At 33.4% G+C, this 18,647-nt stretch overlaps 1 protein-coding gene across 1 annotated transcript; it reads right to left on the reverse strand.

The window, feature by feature from the left end:
* Window positions 1-6,988: 6,988 nt before the first annotated feature.
* LOC134259707 (uncharacterized) lies at window positions 6,989-18,180 on the reverse strand (the record flags this gene model as incomplete). The annotated part of the gene is made up of 12 exons (XM_062742299.1): window positions 6,989-8,213; window positions 9,239-9,350; window positions 9,482-9,578; window positions 10,696-10,807; window positions 13,772-13,818; window positions 14,085-14,410; window positions 15,135-15,233; window positions 16,918-17,001; window positions 17,225-17,311; window positions 17,466-17,605; window positions 17,837-17,899; window positions 18,117-18,180. Coding segments are annotated over 12 exons (1,374 nt in total), but the record flags the coding sequence as incomplete, so codon positions are not given.
* Between the last annotated feature and the right edge of the window lie 467 nt (window positions 18,181-18,647).

Below are 18,647 nucleotides of genomic sequence, written 5' to 3' on the forward strand. Positions count from 1 at the left end.
TAAAGGTTTTGATAAGAAATGGTATTTCTGCTAGTTTTTTCGAACATCTAGACAATTTAGACAATTCTGTAAGACCATTTGTGCAAGATTAGGGCCTATGCTAAAGGTAACAATTAAGCAAATTCAGAGAATCTGTGTCCACCGCTGATGGAAAACATAGGTAATCAGAGATTACAGAGCTCACCTCAACGAATGTTGTCTCTAAGTAAGGCAAAGTCACACAATTACCCAACAAAGAGTGTACATCCAAAAATGCAACATTTATGAAATTCTGATCTGATACTTTGGAATAGACCTATATAAAAACTTCAAACTAGACTAGTTCTTCATGAAAATGTGATCAAATCCAGCATCTGAAGCAAGTTTAAGAGTTTTCATCCCTTGATGCATCATTTGGGCAAGTTTGGTTTATTTAAGCCTTATAGTTTCTTGGTGATAGACCTGCACCCATAACTTCACCTAGTCCATTATCTGGAAAATGTATGTCCAATTCAGCATCCTGGGCAAGTCCATTAGTATGCATCCTAAGATGTATCATCCATGCCAGTTAGCACAATACAGGGCTAATAGTTACTTAGAAATGAAACCTGCTTAAAAATTTAACCTCCTCACTCATCCAGAAAAAAATGTATTTCAGATTCAGCATCTGAAGCCAGCCTGGTAGAATGCAACCTTAGATGTATCATCCATGCAAGTTGGGTCATTGAAGAGCTCAAAGTTACTTGGAAAGGAATCCTGCATCAAAAACTTTAACCTGTTCACTCATCCAGAAAATGTAGGTCAGATTCAGCATCCGAAGCAAGTCTGGTAGTATGCATCCTAAGATGTATCATCCATGCAAGTTTAGTCATTATAGGGCTCATTGTATCTTGGAAATGAAACCTGCCCCAAAAACTTTAACCTGTTCACTCATCCAGAAAATGTAGGTCAGATTCAGCATCCGAAGCAAGTCTGGTAGTGTACATCCTTAGATGTACCATCCATGCAAGTTTGGTCAACATAGGGCTTATAGTTACTTGGAAATGAGACCTGCACCAAAAACATTAACCTGTTCACTCAACCGGAAAATGTAGGTCAGATTCAGCATCCGAAGCAAGCCTGGTAATGTGCATCCTTAGATGTACCATCCATGCAAGTTTGGTCAACATAGGGCTTATAGTTCCTTGGAAATGAGACCTACACCGAAAACTGCACCAAAAATGTTAACCTGCTCCAAAAACATTAACCTGGTTATTCCTTTGCTGAAATTGCAGCATCTGAAACTTTGACTGCTACAGTGAAAAACATTAGAAGCATCTTTAATTTCATGCATGTCTAGCCCCGAGGGGATCCGGGTTAGAATAGGTCCTCAGTACCCCCTTGCTTGTCGTAAAAGGCGACTAAATGGGGTGGTCCTTCGGATGAGACCGTATAAACCGAGGCCCCGTGTCACAGCAGGTGTGGCACGATAAAGATCCCTCCCTGCTCAATGGCCCTGAGTGCCGAGCATAGGCCTAAATTTGCAGCCCTTCACCGGCAATGGTGACGTCTCCATATCAGTGAAATATTCTGGAGAGGGACGTTAAACAGTATACAATCAATCAATCAATCATGCATGTCTAATCAATATAGGACATAGAAGTACTTAAAAAGAAAACTGCTCCAAAAAACTTAACCTTAACCTGGGACGCCGACGCCGAGGGTATTACATAAGCTCCCCCAGCTTCATTGAGGTGAGCTAAAAAAGAGCATACGCTGATCTAGGTGGGAGAGTTTGTCTGGTGGGGGGATGAAACACTTTAAGAAGAGCAGTCGGGGCCATGAGGAGTATGATATAAAATTTCATTATAAAGATTAGCTCTAAAGCTTCTTAATTGAGATATCTATAAATAAAAGTTTCACAAACAAAGAGAGTGTATGAATTGATAACATTGACCTTTGACCTTTTGTCCTCAAAATCAATAGTTATGGGGTCTTTCTTGGGTCATAAGGAGTTGTGCCTAAAAATTTTGAAGTCTTCTTGAGATATAAATGCTTGGAAACAAAAGCATTACACAGAATTTATGATATTGACCTCAAAATCAATTATAGTGGTTTTCTTTAAGACAAACTGGGAGTTGCAAACCTTTTAACCCCCATGACTTTTTCAGTATACTGATTTTGAACCATCACTACCACATGAGTGATGAGTTGTTTCTCTCACTTACAGAAAAAGGATGAAGAAATTAAAGAGGCCGGATTGGAACATCCTTAAAATTGTGTGGATGGAGAAGCAAGACACAATGCAGATATCCAAATCTTCCAAGCAAATATAGACTCATTAGAACTGCAGTTTTTATGTGGTTTTAGAATTAAAAACTGTTAGAAAATACATTTTTGTAATGGGTGTCCAAATTACCAGGTATGTAAGGGTATGGGTGCCCAATTTGGACACTTGAGATTTCTCTTGGTACTTCGGCTTCCTCCAACACTGACCCCCTTTTCTCTTTCTTTAATTGTGCCATTGAGATAATCATTTAGTTATTGCAGGAATTGTTTGTATGAAGTATTTGGAGGCTTATATGTTGTAAATAAGACTTTAATTTGTAAATACTCTGGTGCATTACTGGCTGGAACTTCAGAGTTCCTGGGTTACTGCTACATAAGCTAGGCTGGCCTGGGGAGGAGAGGTAAAAATGTCCAGTAGTAATAGGCTGCTTTGTCTCTTTGATTATACTCTTTATTTTAAATATACCCGTACGAAACAGTCCGGGCGGCTTAGACACGGCTCAGGCACGGATTCCATCACCAGAAACCCGTGCTTTAGCATTCCGTGCTCTTATGTAAAGTATGTATTGAAAGCCGTGCCTAAAAGTGGTCGAGGCACGGACACGGCACGGGATATTGGCCGAAATATTTAAATGAGATCACACGGTTTTACAAAACCCGTGTCAGAAAGCCATGCTAGTTTCCATATATGGACTCACGGATTCTGTAAACCCGTGTCTGAAACCCGTGTTCTTTTCCATATATGGAGACACGGTTTTTTGAAAACCCGTGTCAAAAAAGCCGTGTCGTATACCATATAAGGAGTCACGGGATCTGTGCATTTGTTTAGATCTAGGTCATGGCCTTTAGAAAATCCCCTGATGTAACTGTGGATGCCAAAATGGTGACTGAAACCAAACTAACTTCACATTATATTGCTTTACATTAATACTTCGTTAGTTTTAGAATTTTAAAAGTTAAAAATCTTACATGAATATGTCCATTTACATTCTGTTAAAGATTAACTTTATCAGTTACAATCCATGCTGGTTTTTAATTAAGCTTTTAATGATAATGTACAATATTCAATTGTAATTTAATCTAGTAGCTTAAGTTTGCACAATCTGAGAAAGAATTTAGTTTAAATAAAACTTTCACTAACGCAGTGATGTCACATAAAATATATACTACACTGTATAAAGAATTATTCCCACTAAAGTCATTCAAATAAACCTAAATTATTTCATCATGTTCATTGTCAACATTGCAATACAGGAAGATCATGAAAATTGAAAAATTGACTTATTTATTCTAGATTACTGTAACTTACTGCATTTAGTTCAAAAGTGATGAAATTATCCCAGACTGACATATTTAAATACAATTCCAACCGACATCTATTAGTTTAATATCCTTTAACTAGAGCAAAAAGACACATTCTTAGCTCATGACCATGAATCCCTCCAATTTCATATTCAAATAAAGGAAGTTATGATTGAGCATGCTCAGTAAAAAGCCGTGAGATATAAATAAATAGTTTGAAGCAAAACCCGCCTGAGTTAAAAACCGTCTCCCTGGGACACGGATTCCGTGCCTCCACACCGGTTTCTGTGAGCGAGGATTCCTCACTTTCAGACACGGAAGCCGTGTCCGTGTCTTGGACATGCAGAACCCGTGCGGCTTTTTAAAAACCCGTGTGGATTCCGTGCCTTAGCCGTGCCCAAGCCGTGCCTATTCCGCCTCAAACTTTGGTACGAGGATGTCCAAATTTTTTTTTTAATTTAACAGACCAAATGTTATAATTGATAAAATTATTAGATATTTGCACGAACATGTAGTATGACTATGTACATTCTGCTTGTTATAATTTAAAGTTGATGCTAACTTAATTGATTTATTGTATGATTGAATGCATGTGTAGACTAAATTATGTATGCAGTGAAAGAAGATGATGAATTTTAAAGAAAACATGAATTTCCCCAGTTTAGTTTTGTGAATGTCATGTAAGATTTCAATTTGTAAATATTAAATCTGATTGTTAATGTTAATATGTCTGACTACAATTTCAAGCATTGTGCAAAAAAAAAAACAAACAAACAAAACAAAACAAAACAAAACAAAAAAAAAAAGAAAAACAACAACAAAGAAAAAAAATTGAAAATAAAAAAAGAAAAATGCACAAAAATATAAAGAAAGAAAATGACACAAAACTTTTAATGCTGCCTGCTTGAAATTACAAGTTCATGTGTCTTTTCAAGCAGAAGGTTCCAAGCCCTTGAAACAAGAGGAGAAGCTTTGGTATCATATGTACATACATGCCAATTAAGTGGACTCAGCTAATCATGATATTTTTGTGTCTCCTGTAGAAGACCTGCATTTCATTTTCAGAATTTTTTGAAATTTTCAACTTTTCATTTCCGACAATTTTTAGCTTCATTTCAAACATTTGAAAGTTTTCATTTCCTACATTTTTCAGGTAGTGCTTTTCTGTAATGAAAGTAGGATTGAATGATTCACTGATGAAAATTATTACTGAATATATTATAGTGTATCAAATGTCTTGAATATAAGTTCGGTGCAGCCATTAACATTTTGGTGAACAATAAATGTTATGAAAAAATTGCATGCGCATTGAACTTTTTTAACTAGACTTAGTGCTTCATGTGTAGATCTATATTTCCAGAATTGTTATATGTTTTAATCTCTTTTTTAATATTTTATCCAAAGTTGGCTTGAAATAAACTCTTTTAAAATTCCATTTCGACCTACTTAGTTAACATTAAGTTGCCTGAGAGGTACCTTGCAAAAATTCCAGAAATGAAAAGAAATATATGTCGGAAATGAAAAGAAAAACTGTTGGAAATGAAATAAAACATGTCGGAAATGCAATGCAGATTTCCCAAAATGAAATGCAGCATGTAGAGGAGGGTGGCTCTGTCGGATCACTTAACTGGGTGTTTTTCTGTCTGTCCCAGTTTTTTAGCATCATCCTGGTTCAAGTTTTAGGAGCAAGTCCATTCCTAAATAAATTAATTTTGGTTGCAACGCATCATTTGTTTGGATAAAAAAATTAGTCTGGGTTGCCTAGGTCACAATGACTTACGTCAAAAACGTATCAATCTTCTTGACTTGTTTTCTATACTTAATGATTGAAAATTAAATTATAAGGGGTGAATAAAATAGCAACCCAAATTAAACCGATATAATCTGGGTTGGAGCAGTTTAGGCTTTTTTGTAAACTGCTTTGCATGTATCGTGTATGTTTTCAAAACTTCTTTTAATATCTTACAACTGGATGCTGAAATAGGAAATTCTTAATAAACTCTGCAGAAGGAATCATATCCACATTTTGTTCAAATATGTGTTCAGACAGTGAACTTATAATAAAGTGGTTGCTAAGCATCTGAGTGCCAAGTATTTAAGGTCATATTTTGAAGCTCTACACTGGTATATGGCGACTTCTCTTTATGAGTGAAAAATTCTTGAATTGGACAGAAAACAACATCAATCAATCCAAAAGATTATGTGGCTTTTGCATAAAATGTAAGACAATTTCCGTATATAATCGCCTATAAGTCGGTTGTATTTTTCAAGCTTGTTTAGAAATATTGACCTTCTAAAATACCAACATATTTATACCTCGCCTATAAGTCTGACATAGAGTTTTGGACTAAAGTTTAACTCCCCAAAATCTGACATAGGCGAATATATTAGGTAAGTCCTGGGAACCAGGGAGTTTTTTGCAGAAAAATATGTCATTTTTTCCCCGGGTTTAATGCATTAACTAAATCATCTTTTGGAAGATGGTGTTGTACTTTGATAGTTTGATAACAATGATAAAGTCAGAACAAAAAGTTTACTTCTTACAATTAATGCATATTTTTCAAAGCATTTAGAATTATATTTGACAGTTTTGAACTGCATTTTACTTTCTCAGTTCAGTGACTTTTAATAGGGTACAAAAGATAAATTTAATATGGTTCTCAGGCCCATTGGCACCCGTTTTGAGATGGACACATTCCGAATTTCATCATATTACCGGTATTGATAAAATAAAAAGTTGGTAATGTGCAGACCAATCCGGAAGCAAGAAACCCATTGGCCACAATGCTCACCTAAGTAAAGTTGGCCCTGCTGTTCTTCACAAGATTTCCCCCCTTGCTATATGTATTGTGGCCCGCCCTACCCCCAGGGGTCATGATTCGAACAACTCAGAATCTACACTACCCCAGATTGCTTCCACAATAGTTTCCACTTACCTACAAATTCGAACTTCATTGTTGCCCCACCCTAACCTAGGGGTCATGATTGGTACAAACATGAATATTCACAACCTGTCATATGCTATCACATAAATTTATATGACCAATCATGATTTTGCTGCTGTTGACAATGATTCCACTGAAGTTTTATCTATCCAGGCCCATTGGTTCTATAGACTTTTAAAAAATAACATCAATTTTTCACGATTTTGTAATTATCTCCCCTTGAAGGAAGACCTAGCCCTTCATTTGAAGAAACTTTAATCCTCTTTACCTAATGATACTCAACCAAGTTTGTTTGATATTTGTCCTGTGGTTCTGGAGAAGAAGATGAGATAGAGAAAAATTTACAATATCGGAGACAATGACAAAATACAATGGACAAATTTCGATCATAAAAGCTCACTTGAGCCGAAGGCTCAGGTGAGCTCCAAATTGCAAATAAATATTATACATGGTCAAAACTGCATTATGGAAGGACAGCTGAGTCTAATATACAAGATATAGTGTACATGTACAATGTTTTTTGTAATCCAAAGATTGTTTCTATTTACACTGATCTAAAATCTAGTAAGTAACTATAAATATGTAAAATGACGTATAAATTTGTATTACCTTGCTACAGTTGAAATAACTTGTGTTATTTAACTGATGTACACTGTACTGTATATATTAGAAAAATTGTATAATGTACATAACAAGAAGCTTCCAGCTTACTGAAAAAATATCTAAATGAAATAAAGGAAATTGAAATATTGTTAATTTCATTACTATCTTATTTTGTTTATCACAGTTAAGGGATAGCACAGTTTTCTTTGAAACACGGTGTAAATTTAACAAACAATATACTATTTGTATAAATTAATCAAAATGGCACCCGGCTGTTTTAGAAAATGCATCTGCTCTCAACACTGATACATTTGATGTGATACATGTTGTAGCTAACAAAATCTACATTATTAATCACAGATCTCTGTATAAAATCGAAATATACTTATTACAAAAGTAATCACAAAAATGCACAACTGACTAAACAAAGGAGATATACATTGTAACATTCTTCTTCCCTATTTTATGAACAGTACATTTATAATTGTTCATGTATATAAACATATATTTGTAGCTATACTGTAAATGTATTACATGTATTTATGGAGTGTATGATGTTTGGTGGAAATTAAGTTCCTGCTTAAATCGCTGAATAAAATACACTGCTAAATGTTATATATTTACAGTACATCATACAGCACTAAAACATACACTTGATTCCAAAAATGCCTATAATGAGGTATAAAACAAATAACAAAAAGAACCATTTTTCTGGCAGAAAGGAAGGGGTACTTAGAATTGTGATAGCAAACACCAATTACATGTACTATATGTTTATACTATAATTTTACAACTATAAAGGAATACAATACTTGCAGGAAATATAAAGAAAATGGTTTCATAAAATTGCACATTTATAACACCTTTGTGTCCAATATCTAAATTATATGTAAAAAAAAACAAGAATATAAACAAAATCTAATAATAATTAGAACACACACATTGTCCATCCAGAATAATTTTTTTTCTATTTTCATTTTCTGAAGGACAAGGATTTCCCAATCCCACTGTGTCTCTTCACAAGACGGGGATTTGGCTTTCCCTGAGTCAAAAACACTTTTATTTCTGCCTTGTCTGAAAGCTGCAGCCATTTTTCCACCCCTCCTTCTACATAATCTGAAAGTCACGCAGCAGCAGGATTAAAAACAGATAACTTTCTATGCTAGTTACAATAAGCACATACATGTAATTTAAAGATCTAGTAAACTTTTCTGTATACAGTTTCAGATATTGTATATACTCACCTATAAGTCGGTTGTATTTTTTAAAAGTTATTTGGCAGGAATTTGGCATTGACCCTCTTATAAGTCGGTACATTTTTTTTCCAGAATCAGATGACAATTTCTAATAAATGCTTTGATGTTTTACCCTGATTTCAATTAATATTTTGAGAAATAAAGTCGATATTCAACTTTGAATCATAAAAAATAAATTCTGCCCTCTTAAGATTAAAAATAATTTTTTTATTAAATACATGTATATAAAATTCATGTAATTTATGTATAATCTTTTAATATATAAATGATATAATGTATCCATACTTTGTTCAACAATAGCTATTGAAAATGTTTACTGAATACTATGATTCGCCATCTAGAAAAATATCTTTTTATGACTCGCCCAGAAGTCGGACATAGACTTTTGGACTAAAATTTAACTCCCAAAATACCGACTTATAGGCGAGTATATACGGTAAATAAAAAAATTAGAGGAAATTTGATGCTAGTAACTTCCAACTAATGTTGATTGATAGATTGTATGTTGTTGAACGTCCCTCTTGAGAATATTTCACTCACATGGAGACGCCACCATTTGCCAGTGGATAGCTACAAATTTCGTTCTATGCTCAGCACTCAGGGCCATTGAGCAGTGAGGGATCTTTTTGGTGCCAGCACCTACTGGGATACGGGACCTCAGTTTATAAGGTCTTATTTTGCAATTCTAGAGCAGAAGCTCTAACCACTGCGCCATGCAGGCCACTCCAACAAAAGTTGAAAATTCTAATGGATATATGTCAATCTGTATGCAAGTTGTTTCCCTTAACCCTACCAACTTTACTTATAAATGTACATGTACATATATTGATTTGTATGAGCAACAATTTGAAGTAGCTTGCCATATTTGATTCTTGTAGACCCTACCTGAGAACAACTCCTTTAATCTAAAGGACTTCTGGGCCAAGTGGTCTTTGTTTTCACTCTTGATGTCAAAGATAAGGTGTGTGTTCCCACTGACGCCAGCACCACGGTCAACCTTTTATAAATATTTCATTATTACCAGGACTAACCTTTTAAATCAAATCATACAGTATCCAAAAAAAAAAAATGGAATAGAGATTGGAGACCACTTCATATAAGGAATAAGTAAGAAGATTGTTGACTTACCTCAAATGGCTGATTGAGAGCTGAGGCACTTACAGGAAACAGATAGGACTTGGCGATAACCCGCCCATGGTGAATAAATCTCAATCGGCTTCCTGAGCTAAAAATATTAATAAAAAATAATGACATACCGGTATATTGCTTAAATCAAGGCCTTTGTTATACCTTTGAAAATTTGTTCTTATACAAATATATAGGAAAAAGGCTAAGATTTCTAATGTTTCGCTGAGCGGGCATAAAAAAAATTTGATGTTTGACCGCAGAGTGAGATGTTGGACTGCTTACTTCAGACAATGGGCGGAGATTAATCTCATTTTCATTCATTGGCATTCAACAATGAGAAAGCTTAATCTCATTTTCATTCAATGGTGTTCAACAGTGATGGACCCTCGAACCAAACTGTCTGCCTTTGGCAGATGGTTTGGTTCTTGGGCCCTGTCAAAACGTATGTTACCTTCAACTCAGTCAATAAATGACCAACTTGTATATTACCTGACAAACTGTATTGAAACTTCACCCATTCTGACAAAGTTTTATTTTTGTATTAGTTTTCATATTAGTTTTCCTTATTAGGTTGACTTTGATACTAAATCTATGAAACATGAAGAGTGATGAAAGACACTTGGCAGAGATTGACAGGTTCTAAAATCAAATTGTTAAAAGAGAGCACACTGATTCAAACAAGTGAATTACAACACAGAATTCTAACAGAATGGCTATAGGTGTCATTAATCGTGAACCAATCACCAGTGTAAAATGTTCCTCTATGAAGCTGTTTGATGACTGAAATTTGATGAACAGATTGGGATACAGCTGTCAACTGACATGATCACTATACAACAACTCATACCTGTGCTTTTGTCTGTGGCTGGATTGAATAAAAATTGAAAATTTACTTTTATGAGCCTTTATAATCATGTGATGATCCTAGACTAGGATTCCTAACTGCTTTCTTCATATGTTTAGATGTAAAATTTTGGCACAAAGTAATGCATCAATTTTTGCCTCACTCTCTGCATTACCTGTAGTGTAGCTATCTGAAGGTTAGTTGCAAAATTAATATTTGCTGACAATTAATTTCAAAATACTGTATTAAAAACACTCAATCATTAAATTACACTTGAATTTTTACATTCAACAAAGGATTTTTATAAGGTTATGAGTGTTAAAGGAGTAGGTTTTAGGGAGAAACTTCTAGGCAGCTTATGTGTACTTACTGTTCCAGGCGGACCTTGATGTAAATATTCCCAGAGCTCTGCCTCAGTCCACTGACCTCCAGAATCTTCCCGGACACATTGTAAAGCTTCTCATGACCGGCTACAGAGGAATCTGGAAAGCACGACATAAAGGTTAAGCATGGAAATCAATTTTAGCTCTTGAATTTATACACAGCACAGGTTCTAGCAAAAGGAAAGATAAAAACAATTGTAAACTGTCTATGATGTTGAAAAATCTAACTGTTTGTTGTCAGTCTTATAAACCTTTTGAAATTGTTGTCAATTTACAGGACATTATTGTTAAACCTTGAATAAAAAAAAAATTATAATCAAGTATGCAATTAGAACCTTTTATTTTTTTCATATAAAGATGGTTTAGTTATTTTCATGATTTTTTAGGGGAAAAAAATGTATCTTCTGTCCTTAAGTTCATTAACTGGATCCTCCGAAAAGATGTATGTTTACTTGTCAGATTAGAATACAATATCTTTTTAACCTTGATAGTGTTCTTGCAGTTTTGGTAAAATAAGGCGAAGAACAAACTTTAATCAGAGAAACAGGTAAATGTTTTTTTCCCAGGATGTCAGAGCTGAAAATTTATCGTTAAATGCTTTCTTTCTATGTTGCTTGTTTTTGGAGTATACTGTTTAAGACTTAAAAAACTCATTCATGTAATTGATATAAATTGTTTTACACAAGTTCAAAAAAATGTTCACCCTAAAAACCTTAATGCAGAATAAAGAAAAAGCAGAAAGTTTTTAAAATATAAAAAAAAATTGTTTGATCTATTTAGATGTATTTAACAGCCTAAGAATTTCAGAGAATACATTCTTTGAACATTGAATCCTACTGGTATAATAATTTGAAGACATAAATAATTTTTCTAATGTACATGTAGATTTATTGCATGCACAATTTACAAAAAAGACCACATACATATATGTACTATACATAAGTATAAAAAAATCTTAATGTTACAATTTTAAAAGGATTTTTAATTTTCTTAAATAAATTAGATGCAGGTTTTAATGAAAAATTAAGACTTGAATGGAACTTTTCCTAGCTAACACAAAGACACTGTCAGGTTCTAACTATATTTATAAATATGTATGATTTTTCTTTAGAATTTTGATATAATACAGTATTATAATAATAACAAATTTGATGAAATTAGTTGATGAATACAGCATTAATTCATCATCACCAGTTATTATATAGAGTATTATCATTTTTCTATGATTGTACTTCTAAATTCTATTTATTAGTATTTGTAGTACCTATGCATGTGCATGCACCTATTTGATCTACATGTTAGAACAATTATAATAAAATATTTCATATCAAAGTCTGAGGAAAGGATAATCAGGACTGAATTCCATTCATGATAAAATCTACCCGGTAAATAAAGTAGGCAAGAAACTTTTTTATATAAAAACTGTGTACACTGTATTTATCATGCTGAAGGAATATCCCAATCTGCTCTCTCTCTCCTCTCTCTCTCTCCAGACCTGTTTACCCATATCGTAATCTCTCAGTATTTTTGATCAGATTTCTCCATGAGATTTGGCATTTGCCAGTTAGATTAAACTTTCCATCGATTTTTACATATTTTAAAAGAGAACAACTGCTTTTCTGATTACAAAAACTTCTCTTCGTCAATTTATAATACCACAGCATTTTGGCAACCCGACATCACTTAATTGTTTGAAATCTTTCTCTCTTTTAGCAATTCAAAAGAACAGATTGAAACAAAGGTTGAAACAAAGACAGATCATAACGAAAACTAACTGCTAAATTCCAGACGAAGGTACTTCCGATTTCCGTATTTTCATAAAAGTAAAACATGAGACATATCTTAAACTAAAAACCTGTACAAAATATGACAAAATCGTAAGAGTAAACAGGTCTGTCTGTCTCTCTCTCTCTCCCTTTCTCTCTCTCTCCAAAATTAAGGAAGGATAGCATTACATGTTCATGCCATTAACAGTAATACCTTGTCACAGGTTTCTGTCTGTTGTTGCAGAGGAAATGTTGGAATTTTAAAAGTTAATAAATCAAGTAATTGTTAACACATGTTAAAACATTTTCACATTACTGGTACATTTATTTTTAATTTCACAGGCTGTTTTAAAACATTATATTATAAACTGTGCATATTAAGTTACATTGTAAATAACTTTGTGAAGGTCACAATACACATTTACTGTACATATTAAATACATGTACAACCACAAAACATTTCTTACTTTTCCCATGATTCTCTGGGGTAGCCTTAGCTGTCACTGTTAAAATATGTTTTGTTTTACATTCTTTAACTAGTGACTACAGTAATTGATGCAAACCTTTTTATTTCCAAGGCTGAAGAACATGAAATTCTGATAATTGATTTCTTCAAGTACGTTACATGTACTTCATCTTACTCTAGCTTTCATAAAATAGTTTCGCTGCATTTCATTTCCAGAATTCTGTTTATCCTTTCTGAACTTTTTTATTTTCATTTCCGACAATCTTTTTCCATTTAGTAATTTTCTGAAAATTTATGTAACCAGATATTTTACAATTCTAGTTTGGGATATTAATATTATATTTATTTCAAATCACATTTTAAAAAGCATAAAAATTATAATATATACACACATTTACAAGTTATTTACTCATTAAATGTTTTGCATGATTTATTTGTACAAGTAAGCTTCCTTTGAATTATCATTATAATATGACACTATATATGCAACCCAGAGTAAACTCTATATTTTTCTTTACATCTAAGAAGAACATTTTGATTTATTTTTTTCATGATTTTAAAATGAAAAGTATTCATTTCTATTTTATTGCTGGTAAAGTACATTGTACTATTCCATAAATGTCAGATTTGAAAACTAGAATATTTTTTTAAATTCAAGAAATGAAATGCAACCTTTGCTGCAATACTTTTCAAAAACTTCGAGATCATTGTATATCTTATGGTTAATACATCATCTAAAGTTTAATTCAATAAACCAGTAGCATTAGTCAACATTGATATTTTCTGTTGAAAACTCCAAGAACAATGTATAACAGAAAACAGAGAGCTTACCTATAGAGATAGTATCATCATGATTCAATGCTGAGATGGAGTTGCTCCTGAAATACATTTAATATAAATTTAACAAAACTTACAAAACACCAAGAGAGTATTGTATTTTTATTTTTATCAATACAAGTGTTTCCTAATATGAATTTATAAAAGAATATACATGTAATACCAGAAAAAAATCAGCAGCAAATTTATTGTTACTAAAAAGTCCACAATATCTTTCATACCAATTGTCATATTGTAGTGTAATAGCTACAGGTTTAATACTATATGGGGTTACATAAGTGATTTAATACCAGTTATTTCTACTCACGAGTCTGTATGTTTAAGAGTTAAGGCTGTCGGCATCCCTGAGTAGCCTGTTGTCTGTTTGTCTGGCTTCTTGCTCACGTTGACATCTGAGGCTGACCTCCGTAACCTAAGTTCAGGGTTCACGGTAAGCTGGCTAGCTGATGGGGTCGAGGTCACGGGCTGCACTTTTTCTGGAATAATCTGTTGGTTACTGGGACTGAATGATATTTCCTCCCTTGTTGGGGAGATCTGTCCCTCTGAGGATTTGGGGGAGCTTCCATTCACACTGTCTGGGGGTAGAGGGCTCGTGGAATCCAGCCCTGAAGATAACTCCCCTTTATCAGATTCCTGTCAATAAAATTAACATCCTCTTTCATACGAAGACTTTACTCTATAAATCCTTTATATTAAACTATAATAAAAAGAAATGTCATTATTGTGATAAATTTGAGAGTGTGTATATAATCAAAAGCAAGGTCAGAGATCTGAAAGGTGGAAAGGGGGCAGGGGGACTTAACAGAGCAGATGTGAGGAGTAGAATTTTTACACCAATTATAAAATCTTTATCCTGTTTTGCCACCAAATTTTTCAGGTTTATAAAATGACCATTCCCTTTTTGCCTTGATAATCACTTAGAAGAGAATATAATACTTCATTTGAACAAACCTTGAGCATTAAATTTCCTTTACCCAAGAATATTTTGTGCCTAGTTTGGTTGAAATTGGTTCAGTGGGTCTAGAGAAGAAGATGAGAATGTGATAAGTTCACAATAATGGCTGTAATCAACAGACAAATTATCATCAGGAAAGCTAAGCCACAGGGCTAAAAATTTCATTCATCAATTGTTTACTATGCACTGTATTTCATACAAATATCCTAAATACTTTTCTGAAAGGAAATAATTGTATTTATCTATCTGATACATTTGAACTCCCCCTTTCAAAAGTAGGGACAAGCCCCCTGCCTATTCCCTTTGACTATACATATGAAGCCCATTCTTAAGCCTGTCTTTCAGTTATATTGAAAATTACGTAGCCAGTGGTTGAACATAAATGATTTGAAAATGGTTTACATGTACTGTGTCCACAACTGGTAAGAAGACATCATTGTTATTCTTCCCAGAGTTTGGATGTTTGCTCCGCCTCAAAGAACGGGACTTCTTGACTGGTTCCTGTGTAGCATAAGCAACATTTTCTTAAAGTTAGCAATCAAATTATAAATCAAATCAGTTCCTGTAATTAAACAAATTCATAATTGTTCTATTTTCTCAAAATCTAGCTTTCAAAGATTAAAATTGAAAATACAGAAAATAATAAATTTATGGTACCAGAGCTTGTACATGTAATGGTACCAGAACTTGTGCATGTCATAGTTGCATTTGTACATGTCACAATACCAGAATTTTTACATGTCACAGTACCATAGAGCTTGTATATGTCTCAGCACAAAAGCCTGTACATGCCACAGTACCAAATGTCACAGTACCAGAGTTTGTACATGTCAAAGTTCTAGAGCTTGTACATGGCACAGTACCAGAGCTTGAACATGTCATGGTATCAGAGCTTGAACATGTCATGGTATCAGAGCTTGAACATGTCACAGTACCAGAGCTTGAACATGTCATGGTATCAGAGCTTGAACATGTCACAGTACCAGAGCTTGTACATGTCACAATAGCAAAGCTTGTACATGTCATATTACCAGAGCTGGAACATGTCACAGTATTAATGGCCTTGTACGAGGGGTGTCTGAAAAGTTCGCGGACAAGTTCTATTGTGAGCGCTTTATTTCCTCGAAACCGGTCAAACTTTCCAAATATAATCTTGAGCTTTTTTTCCAATAAATATACAAGAATTTGGTGCTCTCCGGTGTTTATTGAAAAATATACGGTATTTTTATTTTGATAAATCTTGCTTCATGGAGCATGCTACATTTTGGCACGTTTACATCACAAAGACTCTTTATTAAAATTAAAAAGTGCACAATTGTGGTGCCAAGAGATTTATGATATTTTACCTACCGCTAAAGTATGCAGGAAATGTCACTAGGAGAAATTTTGAACTAAATTGGAGGGTATATGACTGTTTTATAGCCGTTTATAAATGATCGACGCGTAAAAATACAGCCAAAAATCGGAACGTCATTGAGAGTCATGGAGCACTGCACTACATAAAAATTATGTGTGCAGACAGGAAAATATCTAAAAAAGATGTTCAAGATGCTGCCGGGAATATACTACACATACAAAGAACAAGTTTTTAAATGGTTGTAGCTTCATAAGAATGGAAAGAGTAACATTTTGAATGATTAACTCCATTCGTTACTTCAATACCCCTCTATCGCATGGACGTTGCATTGCGCCTATATGGTTTTGCATAGTTTCCATACCTGATCGATTGACTGCATAAACTTTTTTTTTTATTTTTTAAGATCTCAATATCCGAAATAGTACAAAAGACATTATAGTAGAAAAGTAATATGTCTTGTTAAGGATATACAATTTTAAAGTAGAAAGAAGATAAGAAAAATCTGAAGAAATGAAAGATTTATAGAACTGCGACAAAGCTTAAAGGGTTGAAATCTGGTTGTCGCGTCGCTTACGTCAAGTGATTGCTCCGTGAATCCCAAAACCCCATAGTAAAAATAGTTGTAAAATTTTAAGATTTTATTACATGAACCTGATTTTTTACAAACCAATAAACAAAATGTAGGAATTCATTCAGACATAGGTCATACTTCACAGTACACAATAGATTTTCTGTAATTTAATGTGTCCGCGAACTTTTCTAACACCCCTCGTACATGGAACAGTTTTAATTATTTTTTTACAAGTCACAGTACAACTGATCACCTACCAGAGAGCTTGTACATGTCACTGTACATTTAATCTGAATTTGTCCAGACTTTGTCCTCTGTAAAGGAATCCATTCAGCTGTACCCTAAAATAGAACACAAAAGATTCTTCTTTTATACCTTTTCCAAATGGCTTACAACCTTCGACAGGACAGTCTCCTTATTCAAGTTTTCAACAAAGAAAGAATATTACTGAAGCTTAAGATTTTATATATCAACCATTTGTACGTTATTAAAAATTGCAATCATTTTCATCAACAAGTGATGTCATTAGTTGATGTAAAATTGCATTAGTTTTCTCCCCCTTACCTTATGAGAAATTTCTTTCAGTTTGTCTAGTGTTAATATGACTTTGCCAAGAAAATCTTTGGAAATCATGTCCTTGTCATAAACAAACTGTAAAATACAATTAAAATCAATTGTAATATGTCTTGTCCTTTTTCTTCACAAAATTACATTTAATTTAAATCAAAGAAAACATCACAAAATTACATTCTGTACAATGTACTTTAAAATAATTCAAAGTGTTATCAGTAGAACAAAGACATACAATCTCCAATAAGTGGTTGTCTTCCAGTACTTGGAAGGAAGTGCTCTCATTCCACTTTGGGAAAAGTGTGTTTTTCTTCACTGAAGTTTTGAACACCTTTTTACTTCCCATCAAAACTGTACAGTAAGGATCACTTAGGCCTGAAAATCAAAATATCAATAAGTCAAATCTTTACAGAGTCAGAAAATTATAAATAAGTTGAGTATGCATTAATGTTCTACAATTCCACATCCTCTTTAAAACTGTCAGGATTACCCAGGTGTTTATCTTAACAGGTGAATCTCTTTCTTCAAAAAAAAAAAAACTCTTTTTAGAAGCTGTTGTGCCTTTAAAAAGATTATAATGTATTATTATTATGATCAATAACTTACCATTACGATCAGCAGGCATCAGATCTTTGGCTTGCAAGATTGTTAAATCTACAAATGTCTTATCTGGAAGAATAAAAAAGGTATTATTCCAATCTTAGATGCAAGTACATATTGTACTGTGAAATATGTTTGTGATATCATTCAGCTTATACTCAGGTGAATTTGCAAACAAATCTTTGTATTCATGGTTCTTAAAAAATATTTGCATAAAAATGAACCATTTTTACTTGAAACCGTCTTGAAAAACCATAAGACCTGAAAAAGTCTGGGTGTAAATTACCCTCAATCATGCCGCCTGCCATGGATGCTGAGTTAAGAACTGTATCGCTGTCAGGTCCACCGCCCTGTGTAAGAAACAGAAATGTTTTACTCTGTGCTAGTGATCTTAATTATCTATTCAGCAAATCCCTTTAAAAAACATTTATTATCATATGATGGTACAATTAGGTGTTTAGGACATTTTTGATAATTATAAATGTATATTATATAGTCGATAAAGTATATATTTCGTCTTCCAATTATCTGAAGAATATAAACTTTCACCTATCTACATATTCAAGAATTTGGAATCAAATACTCAACACAGTTTTGCTATAACTAACATATCCTGTTAGATTTATAAAACTTTGATCAAGATTCACACAATCATGCCTAGCTGATTAAACTGGTATTAAATTACAAACTGTATCAATGTATAACAAACAAGATGAATGTTTTCATCCCCATGAAATAAGAATCCAAAAGCAGGTTCCTTTATATAAGATGAAAAAAAAAAGACTTTTCTTCTGAAGTCTGCATGATCATAATAAAC

Source organism: Saccostrea cucullata, unplaced genomic scaffold, assembly GCF_032062105.1.
Source record: "Saccostrea cucullata isolate Sc308-1 unplaced genomic scaffold, CSIRO_AGI_Scuc_v1 ctg12914, whole genome shotgun sequence".
In the NCBI taxonomy this organism is placed as follows: domain Eukaryota; kingdom Metazoa; phylum Mollusca; class Bivalvia; order Ostreida; family Ostreidae; genus Saccostrea; species Saccostrea cuccullata.